The 25,751-nt window shown below is 45.7% G+C and overlaps 1 protein-coding gene across 1 annotated transcript in view; it reads left to right on the top strand.

Moving 5' to 3' along the window:
- Positions 1 to 6,066: 6,066 nt before the first annotated feature.
- MB21D2 (Mab-21 domain containing 2) overlaps positions 6,067 to 25,751 on the top strand; it is a 104,132-nt gene continuing 84,447 nt past the window's right edge. The window contains exon 1 of the mRNA XM_010994374.3: positions 6,067 to 6,301. Within this exon, the coding sequence (XP_010992676.2) occupies positions 6,091 to 6,301 (211 nt within the window). The 5' untranslated portion in view covers positions 6,067 to 6,090. The remainder of the gene's footprint in view (positions 6,302 to 25,751) is intronic.

Genomic DNA, 25,751 nt, shown 5'->3' with positions numbered 1-25,751 from the left:
TCCTTGATCTTGAGAACTTATGTGAAAATGGATATAAAACACCTTGTGTTTAGAGTGCAGAACATAGTTCTGTCTTGAAGTGGATCTTTAAAGGAAACGTTCTCAGTTATTATTTTATCTGAAAAAGAATCACAGAGTCATAGCTTCTCAGAGCTGAAAGGCACCTCAGGGGTCAAAGTCTAAGCTCTTTACCAACTCCGGAACCTCCTCTGGCATAACCCTGACAGATGGATAACGGCGCTCTGAACACCACCCGAGATGGGGAGTTTATTAAGGCAGCATATTCCGTGCAGAGTGGCTCGCATTGATAGAGAATGCTTCTGTATCCTGGGCTGAAGCCCGAATTTCTGCAACTGCCACCCGTCTCTTCTAGTCCCATCCTCTATTGCCACCCAGAAAAATAGATAAATTCATTTCCCTTGTAAGGCTCTTCATTTAACTGCTCACAGCAAACCAAACTGAACACCTCCAGTCTTCACTGAGAAGGTACTGTGGGTCCCCTCAGGATGGGACCCAAGGTACATACAAGACAGAATGTGGATTGGTGTAGAGGACCTAGAGCTTGGCCTCTTGGCAAGTTTAAGAGCTAGAAGGGGACGGATGGTGCAGTGCCAAGGGATTGGTAAGAGTTTCCCCACAGCAGTGAATGAGGTTAAGACATTTGCAAAGAAAGAGGATTTCTAGGGCAATTAATCCATTTGCTTTTTCTGGCCTGAGGTATAGAGGTCAAGTAGACTGGCGGTTTCCCCAAATGATGATGTATTGAATATTGAGACTTAATTTTTTGTAAGTTATTTTGTCATCAAGTTTATTCAACAAAGGGCCTGAGCTCTGATTTTACAATAGAGGAGAAAGAAAAGGTTTTATTTGCCATGATTCGTGGTTTGGAACATGATTCGAGCTCTAGGAGCAGACTGGGTAGGTGAAATGCTAGGTAGAGTGTATAGCTCTGGAAAACGCGAGAGACTAGTGGTGTTTTTCTGGATTCCCAATGGTTGCTGACAGCAGAGTCAGTGAGGTTTGATGGGAAGAACCTGGGTCGTAAATCAAAGACTTGAGTTTGGGGCCTGAGCCAGCCACCTGGTTCATTCATTTACTCCTTCATTTATCAGACTTAGATTGAACACTGACTATATGCCAGACACATCTGCGATCAAGAGATCACAGTCTTTGCCCACACGGAGAATACATTTGTGTGAGGGAGGCGAACAAGTGAAAAAGGCAGCTACAACGAAGTGTAAGCATGGTGATCAAGTCCAAAGGCAAAGAGTCTGTAAGGAGCCTTCAGGACTTGTGTGTGTGTGTGTGTGTGTGTGTGTGTGTGTGTGTGTGTGTGTGTGTGTGTAAGAGGTTCAGGAAAAGCTCTTTGCAGGAGATCATAACTAAATAGAGAGCTGATGGATGACAATTACTAGCTGGTGACTTCACAAACATCACCATCTCTCACTTCCTTATCTCTAAAATTGGAATAATAATAGCAATCCAACCTGCTTTATTCGGCGAGAGGTTTTGAGGATCTGATAAACAGATTTAAGTGATGTGCTTTGTTGAACTGTAAAGTGCTCTGTCATTGTAAGGAAGACAATTGTTCATAATTGTTATCAGATACTGTTGTCTCCCATCTTAGGGTCCATTTTCTTCTTCCCGCAGGTACAGATTTGGCTCCCCTGAGCAGGCAGGAGCAGAGAATACTAGGACAGATTTGGGTGCAGAGATTTATATTGCTGTGTCTCTCCGGAGCTGGACCAACCAGGCCGCAGGGCTATTAGGGCACAAGGTGGAAGGAGAGGATAAAACAAGGCCCTGTGAACCTTGTGAGTGTCAGAGGGGGTGGGCTCCCCTCTGGGGTCACCTTGTTAGAACTGAACAGACTGAGCCATGACTTATCCACCCTTCCCTGGAGACCTCACTAACCGTTCACCTGTCTACTCTCACCAGAGATAAAATTGCCGGTTTGCCCCAAACAGGATCATGTGCACCTGAACACCCTGTGAGCTGCCCAGGAGACTCAGCTCTAGTCATGGTGGTCCACCTACTAGCGAGAGGCAAAAGCTGTAGCTAAGTAATTCCAAATGTCAGAAATCCCTGGTTTATCGAGATTTATACTTTCGAGATCAATGAGTCCATTTTGCCCAAGGGCCACTCTCCTCTTTTGGTTTTATTACGATGCTGGTCCAATTTCATGGCATTTCCCACACCCCCTCTGGTGGTCTGAAAACAGAATAAATATTTACTAAATTTTGAAGTTAGTATGAGAAATAGAAACAGCACTGTCTCTACTATTTAGGCAAGCCTCCTTGCCTTTTCTGTGTCCCAGTTCCCCATCTGCGAATGGAATTTATCCCCCAAGTCCCATCCACCATCAACATTCCCCATGCCTATGGTGTTTGCCTCTCTTTTTTTCTGCCTCCATTTTCAAATCATAAGAAGCTTGGGCTACTTCCATGTGTTAGACTTTTATTGAAAATCCAGCTGCCCCCAAAGACCAGATCCTGTAGCCTGGGCTGCTCTTTCATCCCTGTCAGACCAGAGAATCTTTGTTTAAAATTATAGTTTGTTAATCCGTCCTGTGGATGTGGAGCTTGCTATTTTTAATACACGTGCTGCACAGCCCAGTTTTCATGGCTGAGAGTTTGCCACAGAACTTCAGAGCTGTATTTAAAAACAAACAGCACCAGGGAAGCAAGCAGAGGGCTTCTTTCACAAGCTAATACCTTTTGGGAGTGGGAAAGGGAAGGGGCAAGTTCTGCCTGTAAGGGGGACAGTAGTTTGGAAAGGCAGCAAGTTTCTTTGGTCTGTTTGATGCTGCAGGAGGAAGTAAAGGAACAACTGACTTTAGTGCTCATTTAGATGGTAGACTCCATTGACCTCTCCTGAATCATTTGTCAAAACTCTAGACATGCACACTTTTATTGCAAGACTGAGAGACTCCTGTGATATCCTCTAATAATTATTCTCTTTCTCTTTCTCTTCATTTGCCTCTCCATATCCCTTCCTTCTTTTTGGCTGTGTAACATACACAGGGAAAAAAAGGCACAAAGATAGAAGCACTTAACTAAACTTAAGCAGAAATATCTACATTTATAACAACTTAAGTGATTGTTGGGAAACCGTAGATAGCTTATGTTGAGATATTTCATTGTAGCAAAAAAAAAGTCACTTAAATGCTGGCTTCCTGGATTTTGAGAGATGGTATTAATTTGTTCATTTATTCATTCAAACATATTAATTGAGGTCATAAGATGAGCCAGGAAATGTATTAAATGCAGTGTTTATGAAGGTGAAGGGACATAGCACTTGTCCTTGAGGACCTCATAGTCTACTATGAGGTTAAAAAGTCTCCCAAGAGACTAATTCAAGAAATTATGGTCTGATCCTCTTTCTCTATTTTGCCAGTTGGACAAGGGATATTTACATCATCTTATCAGAGTCCTCTAAGAGCATCTAAAAGGTATTTAGTTCACTATTCAGGACATTCTCTAAATATATAAGCTCATTAAAAGTCAATGATTCAGAGAATTCTGATCTGGCTGATGGAAAGTGAACAGAAAATGTAGAAAAACAGAGAGACCATTTGTTGACTCAGTTATTCAAAACATCCAAGACCAAGGGCTGAGGCACAGTAAGACACAATTTCTGCTAACTACCTGTTTTATCTCTATGAATGTTCGTATCACAAGGGAGGAGCATTGCCTCATTCACACTTTTGGAAATTAACAAAGAAAAAGTGTCTTGACTTTTTTGCCTGAATTCTTTCAAACTGTATTAGGTTGGAGGTTGTTGCTTGCACAGGTAAATCAGGATCATTTTGATTCAGAAAATGACTGTGCCTCAGCCAGCTCTGTCACAGATGCCTGCCATTGATCATGACAGAAGTACTGACAGATGGGAGTGGTTGGGTTTGTGTTGAAGTTCCAACCACTTGCATAGCTTATACTACTGCCCAGTTGATGGTAATACTCTCTCAGATGAGGAGTCAGGGCAGCATAGCAGACCTGCAAAACCAGAGATTTTAAATAGCTGCCCCCGTCAGTCTGCCAGATTTCATCTGGACGTATATCCTCCGTTTTTAATATTGAGTGGGTGAGAAAGCTTGTTTCAAGAGAAGGAAACCAAAAGTAAAAGAAATTGATTGGTTATGCCAAAGTTCTTTCCTCGTCACTTGATTCAATAAACTTTGAGGACCTTGGTGCAGGGACAGATGCTGGGGGAAATCTGAAGATGAGTAAGATGTAGTCCTTATCCTAAGGAAACTCATAGTTTGAAACTTGCATTAACAGTGATAAAATAAGGTCAAAGCTCATCAGAGTCATGTGGAAGTTTCTGAAAGGGTTCAGTGGAGGTTCTAAGGAGGGACATGTTGCCACCAGCTTGGGGGAGGGTCTTAGGGAAGGCTTTCTGGAAAAGGTATGTATGGAATTGGCTTTGGTGTAAAGTTGAGAAGGGAGTAAGGACGAGGAACAATCCAGGAGGATGTCAGTGGCTAGATCTGTGTTTTGTAAAAGTCACCATGGCAACAATGTGGAGAATAGATTGGAAAGAATTAAGTTTATAACAGCAACAATAGTAGCAGCTAACATTTGATTAAGTACTTATTATGTCAGACATTGCATTAAGTGCTTGACCCACTTTATTTCATGTAATCCTTAAAACAACGGATGAGTCAGGAATTATCATCTCCATTTTATAGGGAAAGGCATGACAGTGTCTGGGCTAACAAAAGAGTTTGTATCCTTGGCCATTAGAACCTAGGTAAGAAAAAGCTCCAATCTTATATCAGGGACTGCGGGGTAGAGACAAGTTGGATTTCGGAGAATTAGAGAGGAAGATGACCTTTTTTTTTCTAAGAACCAATAGGCCTCCTAAGTTTTTAAGTCAAAAGCCTCGTAAACACCAAAAACTCCTCTGAGATCCTATTCTGTCTAAAGGACCATGATTTAGGTGGAATCTGCCTTTTCAAGTGAGTATGACTCCAACTCAGGAATCACATCATTTGGTTTATCACCGTTCACCCAGATTCTGGCACTCTGCTCAAATTGTATTTGCTGAGTAAGAGAATTTCACCTAGTCATTCAACGTTCATTGGAACCTGGGGCAATTCATTGTTTCCCCTCCCCTACACCCACACTTTAGTTTTCCTATCTTTATATGAGAGCAGGCTGGACCTCATTAAGTCATTATGTTAAGTTTAACAAGCTGTTATCCAGGAAAATTAATTACCTAGGGCAAAGGTAGGGGTACTTTAGAGGCCAATGGGAGTGTCTGTAGCGGACGGGGTGGGCACTCAGTTTTGTGTGTGTGTGTGTTTGATACGCTTACTTCTATCGTGTTTGGCAATCTGTGAAAAAAAAGAGCAGAAGATTGTTTTTACATTCCTTAAGGCTGTTTACTTCACCATCTAAAGGCACTGGAGTTCTTGAGACGGAAAGGCTCCCATCGGGATGCCCTCGCTCAGGACACCGCCCTTAAAATCAGACGGAGGAAGACTCTTTCCTCAACGCGCTTGGCAAGTCCTGCCGCCAAAGGGAGTGGAGGTAGGGAAAGAATACGTCCACACCTCTCACGTTTGCCTGAGTACAGATTGCCAAGTGGCATAGGCGCGCAGACCTCTTATTTATTTATTTTTCTTTCCACTGGGTGCGCTGTCCCTTTAAATGGGGGACGCTGGTGCTGGCTCCGTAACACCGGAGCCGGCAGCTTGTTGATTTCAGAGCTGGTGAATTTCACATTGTTTCCACTTCACTTTCCTCGCCCGGGGGAGGCTCGGGTTAGCGCAACCAGGGCTATCGCCGTTGCCAGCGAGGGCCAGGGGAGGGCAGGGACCTGCAGCATCGGGACCGGCGTGGGGCCGCAGGAAGGGGTGTCGGGGCCACACACACGCACTCTCGCTGCAGTCCAGCTCCTCCTGAAGCCCGGACGCCCGGAGCGCACCGAGCCGGGACCGCCCGCCTAGACGCCCGCCCGCAAGCCCGCCCACGGGCGGGGGTCACCGCCAGCGAGCCCGCGAGGGGAGGAGGCCCAGGGGGGCCGGGCGGGGGGGCGGGGGTGGGTGCTGCTGCCGCCGCGGAGCTGCTACTCGGCGCGTTTTGTATGAAGATGGCGGCTCCCACCGCCAGCAAGGCAGCCTCCCTGGGCTGCAACAACAAGCCTGCGTTCCCGGAGCTGGATTTCAGGTCGGGAGCTCGGGTGGAGGAATTGAACAAACTCATCCAAGAATTCACGAAGCACGACCAGCGGGAATACGACGACCAGAGAGCACTGGAGATTCACACAGCCAAGGATTTCATCTTTTCCATGCTGGGTAAGGAGGAAAAGAGGGAGGTGTGTGCGTGTAATGGGAAGCGGAGTAAAGAACCCATTTCCCCTTCTCGGGCTCTCTTTTCTTCTTGGTTTTCTTCCCGGAGCCAGGTGCCGGGGGGTATAAACCATCTCTGTCCCGCCTCTTCCCTTCTTTCTCTGCCGCAACCTGAGCTGCCTTCCCTCCCCTCCTTACTATACTTTGCTCCGGGTCCCTTTGCCGCCCCCATTCGCTGGCTCTTTTGTTAATTTTCTCACCGGCCGGGGGCTGGTAGGCAGGTGAGGTGTCTTGTGGTGAAACGTCTCGCTGCTGAGGGGAAACCCCTGGAAGCCGCGCGGTCCAGGTGAGAACCGGCGGCGCCTTTCAGTTCAGGGATTTGTCTCCAGAGGCACCGACCTGCCCCTTCCCAACGCCGAGTCTCGGGTGCTCTCCAGAGCTCGGGGCGCCGAGATAGCCTGGGGCTCTGGCTTGGCGCCCGAGCGACAAGTTGCTCTCCAGTCTTACGGCGCGGCGCTGTCACGCCGAGCCCCCGGTGGCCAAACTTGTTGGGTGTTCCCTAGTAACCCGCTGAAGGAGGCTGGGCGCCCAGAGTTCTGCAACTTTGGTTTGCAAACAGATTTCCCATTAAAGCGGTCGGAAGCATTTCCGGTGCTTCTCCGGGGTTCTTGCTGAGCTCGGAATTCCTAATTGCCTGCTCGAGAATGAACGCTCGGAGCTCCAACCCCAAGGAGCGCCAGCCCCCTCCTCTTTGTGTATTGTCTCTGTGCTGGCCTAGAGAGGTGTCTCGGGTTTCGAACCCCAGGGACGTCCGGGTGTAGAATAATGCCGCCACTCCCATCCCCCAGCCCTGCACCTACAGGTCCTTAAGAGATTGTTTAATGTTATGTGAAGGAAGATAATCGAGCCAGGCCTGGGAGACCGAGCCCCTCCCCAGGTATCCTGTCGGTAGGATTATTGCTACTGAGGTGTTGTGTGAGTGTCGGCTGCTGTGAACCCCCCAGGTAGCTTGCAGCTCCGACAGTGCAACTCTGGCTGCCGTGCAGTACGTGGCCTGGCCGTTCACATTCTGCAGGACCGGGGCTCCAATGTAGCGCTGCCCTAACCCGTGTCTCTGAGCGCTCTACAAATACATTTCCAGGTAGTGGAAAATTTGATTGAAAAAAGGTCTTTGACCGCACGGGAAGACAGCTTTTGCCTTCCTCCCGCTGCCTACTTGAATTTCAGCCGGCTTTCTGCCGTTGCTGGTTCTCCCGCAGGGTACCTGACCTCTAGGGTTTCTTCCTCCTCACAGTCCCGGGGGCGGGGGCGGGGTGGGGGGGTGTAATACTAATTGAACGTGTGGCCGCGGACAGTGGTAACGTTCTGGGAAGTTGGATGAAGCATGTTAAAACTTGGGGCTGGATTTTACCTTTTGCTCCACACTTCCCTAGCGTAGCCTAGCTTGTGTATGGCGTTGTGAAGCTCTCCGTTTAGATATCCGGCCATTCAGCCTGTGTCAATACAAGTGTATTCAGATGAATTAAACGTGGTGTCTGTGTGTCTGTGTTTAAACAGCTCCTTAACCTGATAGTGGGATGAGCTTCCAGATCTGGAAACTAGCACAGTGATTGTCAGATGGGTGGGGATACACAGAGAAGGCTCAGGGCAGTTATTTAAGTTGCTTAATCACAGCCTTTCTCTTTGACATAAATCATGGAAGTCTGCCATTGTGTTGGTACAGACCCCGCATCAATTCTGATGTCTCCTGCCCTAGGTGTTCGCTAGAAAAATGTACTGGGTACCACTGATCAGGATAGTCGTGAAACAGAAAATGGGAAGATGAGGGGAGGGGTAAGTTTCCATGCCCAGCTCATTAGGAACTTCTCAGCTAACCCCACAGCTGATACACTGATTTCACAAAGGCTTTACCCAGATATGAAGGGTGAATTATTGCAGGGTGCTTAATTTATACATGTGTTTAATGTCATGAGTGGCATTGTGTTGACAGGTCAATGAAATTCCCTTTTGTTCCTTTTTATCCAGTTGACCTTGCAAGAGACGTCTTTCTTGCCCCCTAGGAATTTGATGTTTCCACCTGCAGGAGAGAAAATTCAGGAGAATGTCATTTAAGCCTCTTGCCCCTCTGGACACTAGAAAGCAGATGGCGAAATGAGCTTGCCTGTGTGTGGTGCTGCATTCATTTGTGAGTTCCTTGCTGTCCTCTAATGAGGTGCCGGCCGCTCTAGACAAGTGAAGGTTTGGCGACAGTGAGGGTCCCTGTGTGGGTTTACTTTTTCTAAAGCGGATTTTCGCTGGGCTGAACAAAAAACAAAAAAACCCCAAAATCCCTTTCTGTGCACTTTGTTTCATTTGCCACAGTCTTTTATGAATATGCGAATAAGTTATCTTAATGACCCTCAGTTTGTGAAGGTGTTGCTGGGGTAGTGGCAGGCCCTTATTTCCAGGAGTTTTGGTGGGGGGTGGGGGTGCGGGGGGTGAGTCCTCATGGCTTTGTTCTGCCTCTTTCTGAGCGGTACCTGAGGATTGTCAGCGACTTTGAAACGTTATCCCCTCACACAGAACCAAATGGGAGAGGAATTTGGTGCAGACCTCTTTGATGGAGCTGTGGGTAACACTACCTCTGTTTTTAGGCAGTTGGCAGGGGCAGCCCCTGTCTGTATAAGACTGTTAGCCTGGACTGAAGACCCCCAGCTTCCCAGATCCTTTTTGTTTTCTCTCGATTGGAGGCAACTTTCCACAGAAGAGCCAAGTGGTGATAGACTGTTGTCATAATCAGTGACCCATCAGCACCAGGCAACTCCACTGTCTTATCACAGCAGGGATCTGCATAGTTGGTGGAGTTGATCTGAGCCTGTTGGTGGTCACCCAGCTCTCCGTGGTCTGTCCTGACATTCTCTGCTTGTCCCGAGATTCTGAGTCCTTTGGAGGCAGATGTTTGCGGGAGTCATCTAGACTCACTCCTTTCTCTCTATACCCTGGTCTTTTAAGAGAATGATTGCTGTTATTATCTAGTTAATATTTGAGAGCCCAGATTGTGGGAGAGGCTGGCAGTGCATAATAAACACCATTTATCAAAATTCAGGGAAATTGCCAGAGTTCATTAATGTTTTAATAATATTTGGTATTTGCATAATGTCTCTGCCAGCTCTTTTGTTATCTTCATTCCCTGGCGAGGTCGGATGAAGACTGGTTGTATCCCCATTGAACAGATGCAGAACAGGGGTTATGCAGAAGCTAGAAAAGCCAGGAAGAAACAAGCCATCGCTTCCCCTCCAATCCAAACAGTTGATACCATGGTGTGGTCATTAGGGAAGTTGTCACTTACTGATTGCCTTCTTGGTGCCAGGAGCGTCACACAGCCTTAGGAGTAGGTATTGCTTTCCCATCACCCAAGTGAGGATATTGAAGTTTATTGGGGTTAAGAATCATCCAGAGTCCCACGGCCAATAAACAGAAGCAATGCTGCTAAAACTCACGTTGGCTCGATTCTGAGTCATGTTCCTCTTCTCTTAGTTGAGACTATTAAGAGTTGATGCATTAAACCTAGAGGAGGGGCTTTGTTTCAAAAAAAATAAAATAAAATAAAATGCCGCCTCTTCTTTTTAGGATCTTGTTGCTGATTTCAACTGTAAGTATTAGGGTAATCCAAGTAGCATCCAAGGTGAGTTCTGGAACACTCTGAGTTCGAGTAGTTTATTCCAGAATAAAAGCATTTGTTTGAACTTCAGGTTGAGAAAATAATGGTCATTATAATAAAATGTTAAAATCTGTGGTTCCTGTCTCAGTCTGCCTCTTGCTGGCTAGGTGGTCTTAGTTTTTTCATCTCTTAAACACAGATAATGGTATTCATATCTATTAAATGTGGACAGTAGTAATGCATTGTTTCAGAATTGTTATGTGTGAATGTTGTTGCTTTGTAAGCTGAAAAGGAACGTATACCTGATTTTATTATTTATTTAAAAGAAATGGGCATGATTAGAAAATCTAGTGACCTTAACCCTGGAATTGTTTCTGCAGCCTGCTGTCAGACTACAGAGTATGATTAGAGGTGACCCAGGAGAATACATGCTCTGGCTGTAGAGGGCGTGATTCATTCCAGCCCAGGTTGCCATTTGTTAAGCTCATACTGGTTGCTGGCCATTGTGCTAGCTACTTTGCATAAATCTGTTAGTTCATGTAATTTTCTTCCAAAAACCTTTGTAAGGATAAATATCATCAAGCCTATTGTGGAGGTGAAGGAGGTGGTATTATCCCCTTTTAAAGGTGAAACAGTGCAGCTCAGAGAGGTCAAGTACTTATGCCAAAGTCACACAGAGTTTGAGTTTGAACCCAGGTATGTCTGACCCCAAAGCTCATGTTCCTTCCACTGCAGGAGCAATCATCTTCCATCGCTTTTGGGTCAGGCCACCAAAAACGCCCCAGTCCCTGGCGAGTGCTGTCCTCGGCAGCCTGCTAGGCCTGCAGGAGCAAGGAAGTTCTCTTTTTGCCTGCCTATCTGTCTCTATCTGTCTTTCTCTCTTACTTTCATGCATTCAACAAATATTTACTGAATGTTCTACTGTTTGCCAAGCAGTGTGCAGGGTGCTAAGGGTAAAATAGTGAGGAAAAACTTGAATTCATACGGGCCTTTGGAGATCCTGTCAACTCCAGGAGCATAGTTTGCTGGCTCTCGGCTCCTCTCAGGGCTCTGGTGAGGTGCTCCTGAGGGCTGCTGGACCTGCCATATCTTTAGGCATTTTCTGTATCTTCAGAATAGGCCATCTTGAAACCCTGTCTTCCCAGTGTTTGAATGTCACTTTTCCGTAACAAGTTCATCCAGCCGTCTTTATTGAGGGACTGTGTTGTGGATCGTTGCTTTGTGGGCCTCCAAGTCTTGGTAAGTTCCTTAGCGTTCTAGTCACTAAGGTACTGTAGTATCTGCAGATGACAAGGTTGTCTTTGAAGTCTGTTCCAACTCTGAAAACATTATGTATCGAGGGCCGGGAAGTCCCTTTGAACATTTGTTTTTGCTTCTAGTTTGGGTTGGTTTCAGTTCTCCATCCGTGGTTCTGGGTGGTTGGTCGCTGCCCTGCGTGACAGGAGACCCCTGGAGCAGTTGATGATCCCGGATCTTCCCAGGACGCCTTGTTGGGCCCCCCATCGGATAATGCATTTCTTGGGATTAGACTGGGCCCCTTTTTGTATTTATAGAAACAGTAGAGTCTCTCATGTCAAGCGAGGAACTTGTCACTGAGTGTTAGCTCTTTAGACTCTCCTGGAGCCTTTTAACAATTTGGGATCTCTGGTCCTGTTTCAGACCTATTGAATCCGAATCCCCAGAGATCCCCAAACTGGCTGCTCAGCACTCTGACATCCTGTCCCGTATTAGGCCTGATGTTGCATTCCCTGTCCAACAGAGCGGCTTGTACGCACAATGAGCTGATCCCAGTTGACTCTGGAGACGCGAACTAGGCTGCTCAGCCTAACAAGCAGATATGTCTGTGGGCTCCTGGAAGGTAATGCTGGAGTCCTTCCCTGTGGGACAGAGACAGGGAGGCAGAGTGATTGAGATGATTAGAATGTTTCCTCTGTGTCAGAGGGTGTAATAGGGTTTCACATCATTGGATCATTTAATTGACATCATAACCTTTGGAGGTAAAGATGTATGGGGAACTCTAGGATTGGAAAAATTCAGAAATTTGTTCAAGTTTACCAGCAAGTAAATGGCTTAGTTGGGGCTTAACCAATGTCAGGCTGATGCAAAACCCTTGCCTTTAAAAGTGACACTGTTCTGCACTCCGGAGGGGCAGGAGAACCAGATTCTAGCCCCAGCTCTTCCAGTTACTTGCTGTGTGGCTTTGGGCAAGTCACTTAACAGACTCTGAGTCTCATATTCAGAAGAGTATGGAGGTTGACGCAAATAATCATACCTACCTTGTGTGTACAAGTGTATTCAGTTCTGAATCTGAGAGTACCGAAGGATTGAGTTCTAGTTCCAGCTCTGTTTTGTACTGTCTAGAATGTGTGTTACCCTGAATAAGTCACCTAACCTCTTTGGGCCCTTTTTGCCCATGTTCCAATTATAGAAAATACAAAGAGGTAAAATCACCTCCAAATTCTAATTACTGCTAATAGTTGACGTACTTTTTCCCCCTAGACATCTATGTTTATAAAACATGCTTTTACCCACTCATACTTACATGCATATGTTTTATGTACATAATCCTATCGGATATGTGTATTTTTAGTAAATTTGTCAATACGCTGTCATCTACTACACATTTGAACAGAAGCTATAACCTGTGAAAAGGTGTTCTTTAGCTCCTTTCATTCATCTTTGATTCTTTGATTCCAAAAGAAGATGCTTGTTCTGGAACTTAGAGCACATTCTGTGATTTGATGACTGCAGGATGGTGGACCTTCTTGTTGGTGACTTCTGAGGGTCTGACCAGCCTTTCAGTGCCTCCTCCTCTTCGTGTCTTTGCATGTTCTACATGGTCTCGTAACATTACCCGCATTTCTCCTTTACTTCTTTTTCTCAGGCTGTTTTCTCTATTAGGATTTCTTAACCTATGGTCAATGGAAACATGGAAACTTGGAACTCTGTGGACTTGAATGGGGAAAAATTACATCTTTTATTTTTAACCTCTAACTGAAAAACTGAATTTCCTTCCATTATAAAAGTAGGTACCAAGCCATTAGCAGTACCTCTTGTTTTTTTGCTTTTGTTGCCAGTAGAAATCACAGATATTTCCATTTCATGTTACAGTTGTTACAGATGCCTTGAAAAAAATCATTTATCACTGCTTTGAAATTATGGCGGATGTCAGATTTGCTGTTAGATTTTATTTAATGCATTAATAGAGAGTCACACCTGTTACTCATAGATTTATTTTTTAAATGTATTTTGTGTTTTAATGCCAATTTTCTTTGAAGTTCTGTGTAATGTTAACATTTATTTAAATATACTTTTTTTTTTTTTTTTGCAGGGGTCCAAAGTTGGTTGCTTTTCTAACCTGTCAAGACATCTATGTCACAGAGGCAGTTAAGAGTCTCAGCTTCTGATGACAGCATTCTGACACCTTATCTCTGCTTTGTTTTCTTCTCCCAGCTCAAATGCCACTTGACTCATGAAGCTTTCCTTTGTCTCTCCAAGGAGAAAAAAATTTTCCTTTCCTCTGGGTTCTTCTAACACCTGGTCACCTTTTATAGCCCCCAGCACATTCTTCCCCATGCTATTGGCTAAGTAATCTCTGCTCCTTTATCTTGGCAGCACCCAGTGAGGTCGTGTAAACACTAGTTACTAACAGAATGTTAAGTGATTTTTCAAAAAGCCCTTCTGTGCGAAGCTGCCTTATTTCAGGCTCTATTTAAGGCATGAGCTCTTTCTGACACTGTCTCTTTATGACTTCCCCCTCCCATTAAGCCAGTCTCTATGTCATCTTCTCTGGAGTCAAGAAAATCTTTTTTTGATCTCCTTATGTGGTAGGGGAGTTTTTTTCTAGATCCCAGAAATAACATCCTCAAAACTTATCACAGGGCGGTTTAAGGAATGTCCCAAGTAATTGCTGTAGCTTATTGACTGAGAGCAGCAAACAGTGACTTGTGGAAATGTCCCCTTTCTTGTAGACTCTGGCTTTTCTTCCCTGGGCATCCAGGGTACTTGAGAGCCTGCTGCACACCCACACTTGGGGCTTTAAAGGATGTGCAGAAAGCATTAAGTCATCTTGCCCACAAAGGTGTTCTGTGTACTTATCAGTCAGCGTACAAGTGTTCAGATGCCACCTTTGGAATTCAAATTGCAGCAGTTCTTTATGATCATAAACTACTGTTATTTGCCATCAATAATAATTCATCTTTGTACAGTGCTTTATAGACTACAGTACGTATTAGCATCTGGTATGGTGTGGTATAGTCTTTGGACCGGTCGTTGAGAACTGTTGTATAGGAACTGGTACATTTACAGATGGGAGTACTGAGACTCTGGGAGGTGATATGACTTAGTTGAGGGTCATAGAGTAGGTTAGTAGGTTACAGAACAGGGCTCTGCCCAGATCTCCAGTGTCTTCTCCACACACTGCCTGCAAAGGGCTTGTGGCTTTTTCCCCCAGGCATCTTTCATGGTTACTGGCCTGAGTCCGTGTTCCCAGACCAGGCAAGGGGAGCAGCTTCCATGCCTCTCTGGGCTCTCCCACCCTCCCTGGTACAGGGTAGGTGAGGCTGGCTGAGGGTGCCGTGGCTAAGTACATACTCTGTGGGTACGCATTCTCCGTGTCTGATTGTTGGGCCTCGACCGTCTGCTTCTGAGGGTCTGAGACAGTGTTCACAATGGACTTGGGTGACTACTTGCCAGCTGAGTGATCTCTTTAAGGAGAGTTCATAATTATGCCATTATGTGAGGACCTGTCTCCAAGAAACAGCTATCTTGTTTTTCATCCACTTAAGTGCCTTTTCTTGAATCCCCTCTGCACAAGAGAAAGAGACAGATTACTAGGGACAGTGCTGCTATGAATAAAGCTGGCATGGGGAACTGTTGTTCAGTTTGTTTATTTGTTATAGTTCTTTCCTCACCACAAGAAGACATGATTACTATTTGTGAGTTAAGTTAGTAGTGGGGGTTGGTGTAAGTCTTGTGTAGGTTTTTGTTTCTTCTAACGAGTATTTGAATATTTACAATGTATGTAGAATAGTGTTAAGCATTCATTCATTAATTCGTTCAACATATATCAGAGTGCCTATCATGAACTAGTATAATTACTATGGTGTAATTACTGCATATCCTAAGTGCACAGAGTGGCAAATAAGAGAAGCAAGGTCACTACCTCCATAGGGCTTATGTTCTTTGGGGGATTCAACAAGATTTGAGCTCACGAATAAACAGGGATGTGTGCTTAGAAAAAAACCAAACAGATTATTATGACGGAGGGTAACTGGGTAGAATGAGGTACAGAGTGGTAGAGGCGGCCTCTCTCAAGTAGTGACATTTGAACTGGAAGAGTAAGAAGGACCCAGGCATCTGAAGACTGATGGAAGAGTATTCAGGTAGCTAGAACAACATGTGCAAAGGCCCTGGGGTGGGTGCATCTGAAAGCAGCTTTCAAGGCTGCTTAAATTATAGCAAGTTTTATTTGGCGTCTACAAGGAGGGATGGTCTATATTCAGATTCTGCCCAAGGTGGACAGAATGGGCTGCCTGCCTTAGAATGTAGTGATTTTCCCACAGGTAGAGATTTTCCAAGTGGGGCTGCCCTATGCGTAGGCTCCTGTTGATAGAATTCAGGGACTAGGGGAGAGGAGGACAGTGTAGAAATGTTGGGTTACAGGTCCCCAGAAGGCCCTTTGTAGCATGTAATTCTCTGATTTCACCTCTGATAGCCCTAAGCTAGTAACAGTGGATTCTGTATTAGCTGATTTCTGGGTCACACTGCAGTTTTCATGGGATGATGATAGAGCCTTTATTTTTTACCTGGACTTCCACAGTCTGCAAAATACTTTCATAGGCATAACCTAATTTTGACTTCTCACAGTAACCATATGAGGTAGGTCTTATTATTGCCTCTTTTTTAACATGGGATGAAAGTGATCAAGAGACATTAAGTAGCTCTCTCAAGGTCTCTAAATGGTTGAGGTGGAGTCAAACTGAAGTCCTCTGAAGCTCACTCCATATTCTTTGTGTGATGCTGATTCCAAAAACCTACCCCTCCTACCTCACCTCAGAGTATGGGGGAAGGAGGATTTCTGGTCCAGAGAGAGGCACTGAGGATCGGTTGGAAGAGCCAAGGCAATAGACTGCAGGTCTGCACATGCTTGTGGTTGGTGTGCAACTTGTAAGCACTTTTCTAGGTGGCTTCAAGATCACCCTTTTAGCAGCTGCAGCTGTTCCTAATAGCAGCTGCTTGTGCGGATGGTGTTGTGATTAATAAAGAAAACGCAACAGTTTGTTCTCTCAGCTGTGCCCTTGGTGTGTGCAGCCTGCTTCCGTTCAGACTGTGTTTCTGATCTGGAACGACACAATCCGCTGGCGTATGGTGCCTGAGGGGCTTACAGCCCAGCTGTGAGAAGGGGTGGTCCCTCTCGATCCGAGCTGGGGAGCCCAGCGCCCACCAGGGACTGGGCAGTAAAGAAAATGAGCACAGTGGGCAGCGCAGTCAATGCCAGCTGGTTCCTGATGTCAGCGTCAGGGATGCCGGGGAGTTGGCAGGTGAAGGAGATCACCTCTCACCAACCTTGTTTCAGGGGGGCCCCTGTTCCTCAGCCCCGGCCAGTCATCCCTCCACTGCTGTGCTCTCTGCTACTGTGCTTCAGTCTCCTGGGTCTTAACACACTGAGACCACCCCCAGAGTTTCTGATCCAGTAGGTCTGGGCTCCAGCCCTGAAAATTTGCCTTCCTAGCAAGCTTCCAGGTGACATAGCTGCTGCTGAGCCAGACTCTGCACTTTCAGAACCACTGCTGAGAGTCTAGGGCAGATAGAACTTGAATGTTTTAAGAGACCTGATGAACCTTGATTTTTATGTGAAATCTCCAGATTTTCAAATATTGAGAACAAAATTAAATACTAAAGGAACAAAATGTGGTTTAAAACTGTAGGTCAAACGGAACACTGTGGCTGTCTGTTTATCTTCTCTGGTTTGGAGTTTGAGACTCAGGGGCTGTAGTTTATTCATTAGCACATAGCTAGTTTGGGGGCAGAATCATGATTAGAAAACAGGTTTCTCCATCTGCCTGCCGTGTGGGGGGGTGTGTGTGTTTGTGTGTGTTAGTCCTAGCATACTGTTTCCCAGGTTTTCCCTTTGAATATAAAAACCATCTATGTAACTGAAAATAATAAAAACAACACTAAAATAATGTTTACCATGTTCCAAGAATAGTCTAAGTGCTTTATACTTTATACATATATTAACAACAGTTAATTCTAACAACAATCCTATGAGGGAGGTTTTATTCTTATTTACCTATGAGAAATCCAAAGCACAGAGACGTTAAGTAATTTGCTCAAAGTCACAGAGCTACTGGTAGAGTGGGAATTTGAACCCAGGAAGTCTAGCTTCAGGCAGAAAACAGCAAATAATTATAAACGTTCTTCTTTTTTATTTTTTAACCTCATTAAGAAAAAATTTTCCTTCCACAAAGTGGAAATCACTGATGGAATACTACAACTTTAATGCTGTTAGGAAACTTTGAAATTGGGTGGCCTGAGTTTCTCCCACCTCCATTTCACAGAAGTGGAAACTGAGGCCCTGAAGGGAAAGGAAATTTGATCATCCTGAATACTGATTTAACTTTTGAGCAAGGTGGAGGTGAGGTAAATGTCCAGTGAGTGACTGCTTCTTGAGAAAGGTGTTTGCACCTGAGACTGTCCACTCAGCATCTGCTAACCTCCCTAGGGGTGGGGGGGGCTGCCTGGGTTTAAAGTGAAGGGAAGGCACGTTGAGAGACTGTGCTTCGAAGTACAGAACGTTTCCCTGCCGCCGAGCTGCCTTGTAGTTCGCAGTCTTTTTTAATTGCTATTAGATGGAGGATGCTAAATAAATAACCTGGTGGGCACAGTGTATTTCTAGAGTGTCATGTTTGCTTTCTGTCTTTTGATTGTTCCTTGTCTCTTTTTTTTTTCTTGTGATGTGTGTTCTTTTCTCACATCTCTGCTGTCTACACAGCTTTGAGTATCACAATGAATATTTTCATCTCTGAACAGTCTGTAGCTACAGCAAGGAAGGGGGCTGGCTGAGTGGACCACAGGACACTGGGTCCAGCCTGTGGTTGGGAGGAGTCAAAGCTCCAGGGGCTGGTAAGACTCCTGGGGATCTTCTCTCTCTGCTGCTGGTCTAAGAACTCAGAGCCTTAGGAGGATTTAGAGAGTTGTAATAGGATTCAAAGAATTATAGAGGACTTAAACCAGCGGGGATCTTCCTGAGATCAGTTCATCCATCCCATCATGTTGCTGGTAGGGAAATTTAACCCCATGGTGAAGAGTGACTTTTTCAAGGTCAAACTGGTGGTGGTGAGGATACTGATGGTGTTGAGAAACTCTTCCCTGCTGTTTATCAGGTGTTGTTCGAAGTGCTCTGTAATCATTAACTCATTTAATCCTCACAACAATCCTGTGATGGGGGTGCTGCTACTGTCCTGCTTTGCTGATAAGGAAACTACAGCAGTTCAACTTGCTCAAGCTGGTGAGAGGCTGGATTCAAACCTAGGCAGTCGGGCTCCTAACCCTTTGCACCTTTCTATAACAAGAGCGCCGTTACCATGCTGGGCTCTGTGCTGGTTGCTGGCATAAAACAAAGAGGTGTTAAACGAGGAGGGAGGATGGAAGTCAGGGAGTAGTGGGCAGAGTGGAGGAGAGGTTGGTTTGATTGTTCTCCAAGCCGGTTGGTTGCTAATATGATTCTTCTGCCTCCTGGTCCAGTCTTTTTCATTCTATCATTTGGCCTTTCTTGGCAGCCCTCAGAACAAACATTCTTTTGATGCTTGTGGTTTATATTTATTGAAAGTCCTTTGTTTGAAATACTATCTTATCCACAGTCTCGTCATTTTGGAAATAATAATGTATGTCTCAGCTAATTGATTGATTTAAGGCTGCATAAAGGTTAAATGGGCTCTTGATGCTATGTAAATTAGGGCAGTCGTATGAAGGCAGACTCCCCAGTGCTGCCCCGCTCCCCATTTCACTCCAGATTTAGAACATTTAATTAGGACATAGTTAATGTAGTCTATCGTTTGGGGAGAATGGGGAGCTGATCTTTTCTCAGTGAAAGGCAGATGCCAAATGTACTAAGACAGTTATTTGGAAATCAAAATTTATAAATTGAATTGGGTTTTATGTGAACTAAGGGATCTGCCTCTTTAGTGCTGTGTCTGCTTTTGAAAAGTGAGTAATTATTTAAGTAAATAACCCCGTCCAGCTTCCCTGCTTTCTAAGGGCAAATGTTTGTACCTTGCTTGACTTAAAGCATTGAATCACGTTGGCATTGGGCTTCAAAATCCATCGATGGACCAAAATGACTGCTTGAAAATCTAGTGCTTATGATGCAAAGATTGGAACTGGAATCCTCTGAGAAGCCTCGTCCCCAGCCTCCTTACTCATTGTTTTCCTGTGATGTAATCTCAGGGGGGGATGGAACATCCTGGGTGGATGAGCTCATCTGGACAGAGTAGAAATTCATGGGAGAGAACTTTATCATTTCTGGTTCTGGAGAAGGAGAACTGATGGGAAATGATCTTTGAATATCTTTGTGTCATTCAAGAGCAACTACCTCTGTTCTGTGTCCTGGATCCCATCCTCTCTGCAGGCCCAGCCCCCTCCTTGGGGGTTATCTCTGCCCCCTTCTTCTGCAGTTTCTCCTGCTTTACTGACTCCTTCCTGAACAATCACACGAGCAGTCTCCATACATTCCTTCTGTAGAGACCCTAGAGAATTTCAGTGCAGTAAGCCGTCTGTGGGGAACAAGCATTCATGTCGTTGATACAAGTCTTAGAAGGAGATGGACAGTGGACGGGGGGAGTAGATTATGTTTAAGGCCCTGAAGGAAAAACCAGCATGGTGCTGAGATTCGCCTTAACTTCTCCAGCCTGACCTTGTCCACCATTCTCTCCTAACTCTCCCCGCTTGGCTTCCGTGGCAGCATACTCTTCCTGGTTTTCTCCTTTTTCTCCATCTCCATGGAAGGGACAGACCTGTATTTCTCTGTCCAGCCCTTGGTGACGCTTTGGTCTCTTCTCCCCTCACACTTTCTCTCACCGACTTGCAGCGCCATTTTCCATCCCTGTTGCTGCCTCCGAGCCAGTGCCCCAGCCGGGACTGCTGGTCTCCCCCTTAGACTCTTCCACTTGGATGGCCCAAAGGTGCCACAGATGGAGTGTCCAAAGTGAATCTGTCTGTGCTTCAGCCCTGCTTCTCCTCAGCCAGCCATGCCACCTTTCACAAAAGTGCCCAGGACAGGAACTTGGGAGTCACCCTGAGGCCCCCGTCTCGTCCTCCTGCCCCAGAGCTGAAAAGGAACAGAGGCCTGTCCATTCTGCCTCCTCCTCCAGACTCTGTTTTTTTTCCCACCTCCATTCCCACCGTCACCTCCTCACTTCAGGCCACTGTTACCTGTTTCCTGGGTTACTGCAATCGTCTCCCTGGGTTTTCCACTTCTAATCATGCAGCTCTTAAGTCCATTCTGCATGCTGAGTCGCCTTTTAAATATGCCTGAACCCTCAGGGGCCTGCCATCGTTCTTCACGGAAAGTTCAAACTCCTTAGCGTATTTCACAGGGCCTTGGGGGACCTGGCTCCTGCTTATGTCTCTGGCTCCACCTCCGGCCAGGTCCTGATGTCGCGACCTGAAAGGTTCTGAATGTGATGAGAAGGCCTCAGTGCTCGGTCTCCTATGTTCACGCCTCATCTCAAACCTCAGATGCCTTCCCTCTCTTGGTTTCTACCATACTGGCCTTTCTGTTCTTTGGAAACCCCTCATCCCCACCACTGCAGCCCTTTTCTGGAATGCCCCATCCCTCCTCCCACACGCCTGTGCAGCGCCTTCACCTCTACTTCCCCAAATGTTCTCAGCTCACTCAGATCATCACTTCTTGAGAAGGCCGTTCAGGCTGGCCCGGGACAGGGTGGATTCTCCTCAGTGGGCAGTCTGACTTCCCAGGTGTCTCAGTTGCCCTGATCAGTCATGAATCTGCAGTCATTTGTGGTTGGTGTCTGACGTTTCCCATTGTCATGAGAGCCCAGTGATAGATTATCATGGTTCTGTTCTTGTTTGTCTTTTTCTCCTCGCCGGAAACAGAGTTGTTCAGTAAACACTGCTGATATGGTTGGCTACTTGGTTTTTTGTTCTTGAACTTGAGCAGGTAGGTGGAACACAGTTCGCAGTAGGCACTGAGATGGCCCCGTGTGTGCTGAGTTTGAAGTACATACCCTGGTGTGTTGAGGTGAGCTCTCTTCTGAGTCTCGCACTTCTCTGCAGCACAGGGCCGTGGAATTATAAAAGTGTGCGCTTCAGAACTTGTCTAGTCCAGTTGCTTCCAACCTTTTCTAAACATGAGGGTCTTTTTTACCAGTTAAAAAATTATGAGGGTTCAAATGGTACTGGTTATACTTTTACTATCCATTTATTGGAGAAAGATGAGCAGTTATAGAAAGCTACTGTGACTTTAGCTAACCATGTACATTACTTTGAATTTTTTCATAATAACATCTATAGATATTTGAAAAATAGAGAATGCTGATGGGCACACAGATTTATAGCACCAATAACTCCATGCCTCTGTGGTCCCTTCGTCAGGAACCGGCCACTTGGTCTGACCGTGTATTATCCAGATTCACATCAGACTTAGAACTGGTTTCCTGTGGGCTTGGGTTTCTCCTGTATATGCATTTGATTTGAGTAGCATGGTGTTTTTAAATATTTAGAGCAAACATTTAAAAGTTGGGAGGTTTTGCACAAAACCAGATTTCCAACTTGGAAAATTAGAAGGACCATACCTTATTTTTTGTGTGGCCATAATCACCTGGTACTGAACAGCAGCTGCCTTCCATAGAAATGCCACCCTTTCTCCAGTTTGTCCCAGTCTTCAGTCCATCTCTCCTACCACATAGCAAGTTCCTGGTAGGGTGGGAACTAGAAAGCCGGTGACTTCACCCCTAGAGCGAGGCCATCTCCATCGTGTGAGGAGGCTTGTGAGCACTCAGGGATTTTTATCTGTTTTGTTCACTACTATATTCCCAGTCTCCAGTACAGTGCCTGGCACATAGTAGGTGATTATCTACCTACTTAGTTAGCCATGGTCATACTTTTATCTGTATTGGTGTGTAGTGCCTCTTAGCGGATGGTACAAAAGAAAGAGCCCTGGGTGCAGAGTCAGGAAACCTGAATCCTTGTCTTCTCACCCTTACTGACTGGCTTGGTGACCTTGAACAAGACCCTAACCTCTCTGAACCTCAGTTTTGTCACTTGGCACCAATTTGTAAATACCTCTTGACCCGTACAGAGCTGTTGGATCTCCTGAGGGAAAACTGTTCAGTATAAAGGAATATGTTTGTTATTAACTCCCCCATCCTCTCTTTCCTCATGTCTCCTCTTTCTCTCTGTGATGGAGGAATCATTTATTGTTGCACCTTGATGTTCACTTTAGAAATATGGGAAGGGAGCTATTGATTTCTCTCCCCGACCCTCCCTTACCCACCTCATGTCTGGATGCCTCCTTTAATCCCAGCCCCCCTGCTCCTGCTGGGGGTCCCACAGCCATAAGCAAGCTCCTGCAGCGACACCCAAGACATCCCAAAGTTGAGCTCCAAATATCAAAGACTTGGAGCCATGTGATCGCCCTTTGAGATGCTCAGTAACTAGCCGACTGGTGTTGCGCACATCTCTGAAATGCTCACAGGATACCAGGTTGGCATGGAGAATTTCGGGTCCAGCGGCAGTATGTTTGTAGCCAAATTTGTGGATCAAACACATTTCATTGTTTGAGAGGAACAATACCCATGATTTTGGTCCTCCTGGATCTGGAAGTGAGAGTAAGCATCGATGGAAGAGGAGAAGATAAACAGGAGTTGTCAGTCTCTGAAATTATAAGAAGCAGAGTGGGATGGTGGGAAACAAAAATGTGGCCTTAGGAGTCAGGCAGACCGGAGTCTGTTACTGGATCGCTGTGTGACCTTGAGCAAACTATCCTTTCTGAACCTTTTCTTCCTTAATGACGCAGGGATAAACGAATGTATTTCATCTCTTAATTTTATACTCTGTTTTAGTTTTTAAAGGTTCTGAAGAGAATGCCAACTTCATAGGGTTGCTTTACAGATTAGTGCATGTGTGATATTTTAAGCGAGCAATACAGTACATGAAACTGCCCTTCTCTTCCACATTTTGGTTGAAAATCCTTTTTTACTTCCTCTAAATAGGATTAGTGGGTCAGCCTGTGAACAGAGGAGCCTAACATAAAGCTGTCTGAATAAAGATCTAGTTTGATTCTTTACACACTTTGGTTCAGCATCTTCTTGAGTACTTAGAGTGGAGCTCCTAGTTATTTTTTTTAAGTTTTGTAAATAAAAAGCTAGATTTCCCAGGAAACTTAAAAAAAAAATTTTCCTGCCTTTATTAGTTTCCCAGACACTTAAAAAAATATAGGACTGACCCAGTGGGATGCTCATTTCAGCTACTTCGGAGAACAAGCCCAAGGGGCCTTCAGGAGGGGAAGAGCCCCCACCCCAGTCCATAGTGATAGGCTACGTGGATTGAAAACCTCTGGCTTGGCTGGATTAACGGAATTGAAATAAAGCTGAGGCTTTTAAATCTGATGCTTATACTAATAATTCTCACTTAGAAGAGCGGGAGATCCTTTAGGGGAGAGACGTGACTTAGAGATGGTTTGGGGTGTATATTCAGGTAGTGGGAGAATGTGGAATTCTCACTGACAAGTCTGCATATGGAGTTTAAGGTGACACGGATCTTTCTGAGAATTTAAGGTGGTGCTGGAGACTGGGCACCTGCTGGTGACATGAAGACGGTGGGCACTGGACTGGAAGTAAAGGTATTAAGACTTCTGCTCCTACAGGTCCCTTGAGAAGTGGGGGCTGTGGAGAGATTCCCCAGCAGCTCCCCTCCACTCCCCACCCCTAGTTCTCTTCATTTCCCACTTCTGTAGGGAATCCCTGTGACTGGCTTGCTGTGTGCAGAGGCTGGGTGAGCTTGGAGCCGCTGATGAGCTGGATGCCAGGAAGAGTCTTGAAGAGGCTGAGAAGGGCTTGGGAATGCGCTCTGAGACATCAGACAAGGAGGAGATTTCTTACCACTCCTTACCTTTCTGATCAGTCTTGCCTTCTTGTGTTGTGATTGGGTGAGAAGAAGCCTTCACAGGGGAGTCTTCCCCTGGGGGGATAGCTGCCCCAGGAAGTGGGTGCATCTCTAGTCAAATGCTGGTTCCCACTGCTCAGGTGGGAGGTGGATGGAGGGGTGCTGGCGGGGAGGAGAAGAGGGATTCTTAAAGGACAGAGGGGTGGGACTTCACCTCCCAGTTAAGGAACAGAAATGGAAGTTCCAATACCTTTCTCAGAAAGAGATGAGATTGTACATCACGGACCAGGGGCAACAAGGTTTAGAAAATTCCAGAGCTTGTAAATGTCCTTGGGTTTGGTGCTCCGTTTACCTGTTGCCTCTCTGCTGTGATGAGAGGTAGAGATCTCCAAGATGAAAAAGTCCCTGTATTTGTCTTCAGGGGAGCCGGTAGAGAGCTGGTCAACAAGTTGGGGATGCTATGCTCTCCTCCAAAATCAGCTGGGGACAGAAGAACCCGGGCGTGGGAAACACCTGGACTGGGCTCTGAGAAGTGGTTGATGAAGCCTGCCTCCACAAGGCTAAGAAGCATTAAGGACGTTCCCAAGTGTTCCGGGAAGTGGAGAATCCTGTGATATCACAGGCATTTGAGACCTCGCTGTGTTCCTTATTGTGCGTCTTCAACTCACTTCCTCTCTTCAGCCCTCACTTTCCCCAGCTGTCAAATGAGGAAATTGGGCTGCCTTCGGATCTATGATGCTAGGATTCCAAACGTGGAATCAAATCCCTCTTAACTGACGCTGAAACTTGCATCCAATAGCTCTGCTTTTGAAATCCCTGGGGTAGATGTGGAGGTTTGCTGTGGTGGTTGGTTTGGGGGCAGTTAGTTATTTTTCTAGGTAATGTCTGGAGAGTGGTTTCTGCTCTCTTTTGAGGAAGTCCTGGTGTCATGTCACAGGACACGTGGGGAAGCCCAGATCCCCTCCTGTGGCTTTCAGGAGAATGACTCATTAGATTCTAGGGGAGCTTGGCCCCTGTTGGTCTGGTCACCTGGCCCCTGCTGCTGTTAGTGGTACAAAAGCTCAGGGCTGTCTCATCAGCAGACTGTGACTTCACCGTGGCAGGCCCCAAGAAGGCAGTTTACACGGAAGGTGACAGCCAAATATTTTCGTGCAAATTAAGTAGGACACCAAATGGGAAATTCATCTTAATCTTCTTTAAATACTTCCTGCTCATTTGCCAAGGTTCTCAGTAATATAATTTAGAAAGGTTCAGAGGTGTCTAATACAATTTTCCCCCCTCTGTACATAATTCTATGCTCATTGTAGAGTTCTATTAGAAGCATTAGGGTAATTATAGAGCTACTTTCTGCTTTTCAATTGCTGAAATATTAGCCCCAAGTCTGCTTGTACTGGCCGTATTAATAAGCAATGACAGAAAATTAAAAAGAATTCAATAGCCTTTTAAATTAAGATTTTTCTGAGCCTTTCTCCCTAGCATTTTATGTGCTACTGCAGGCAGGCGGGGTGGTCCATGGGGACATGCTTTGGGTTAGGAGTTCAGAGACCCAATTTCTGAATCTTCATCTGTGAAGAGGGGACAAAAGTTTCTGAACTCCTGGTCACTGGTGGGTGTGGACCAGCAAGCCCGTTGGGTGTGAAAGTACTTTGGAAGCTAAGGATGGACTGTACACGCGATATGCAGTGGGGG

This window comes from Camelus dromedarius, chromosome 2 (genome assembly GCF_036321535.1).
Source record: "Camelus dromedarius isolate mCamDro1 chromosome 2, mCamDro1.pat, whole genome shotgun sequence".
NCBI classification, from domain to species: domain Eukaryota; kingdom Metazoa; phylum Chordata; class Mammalia; order Artiodactyla; family Camelidae; genus Camelus; species Camelus dromedarius.
The sequence above is the reverse complement of the archived record's forward strand: the minus strand, read 5'-3'. Positions and strand labels throughout refer to the sequence as shown.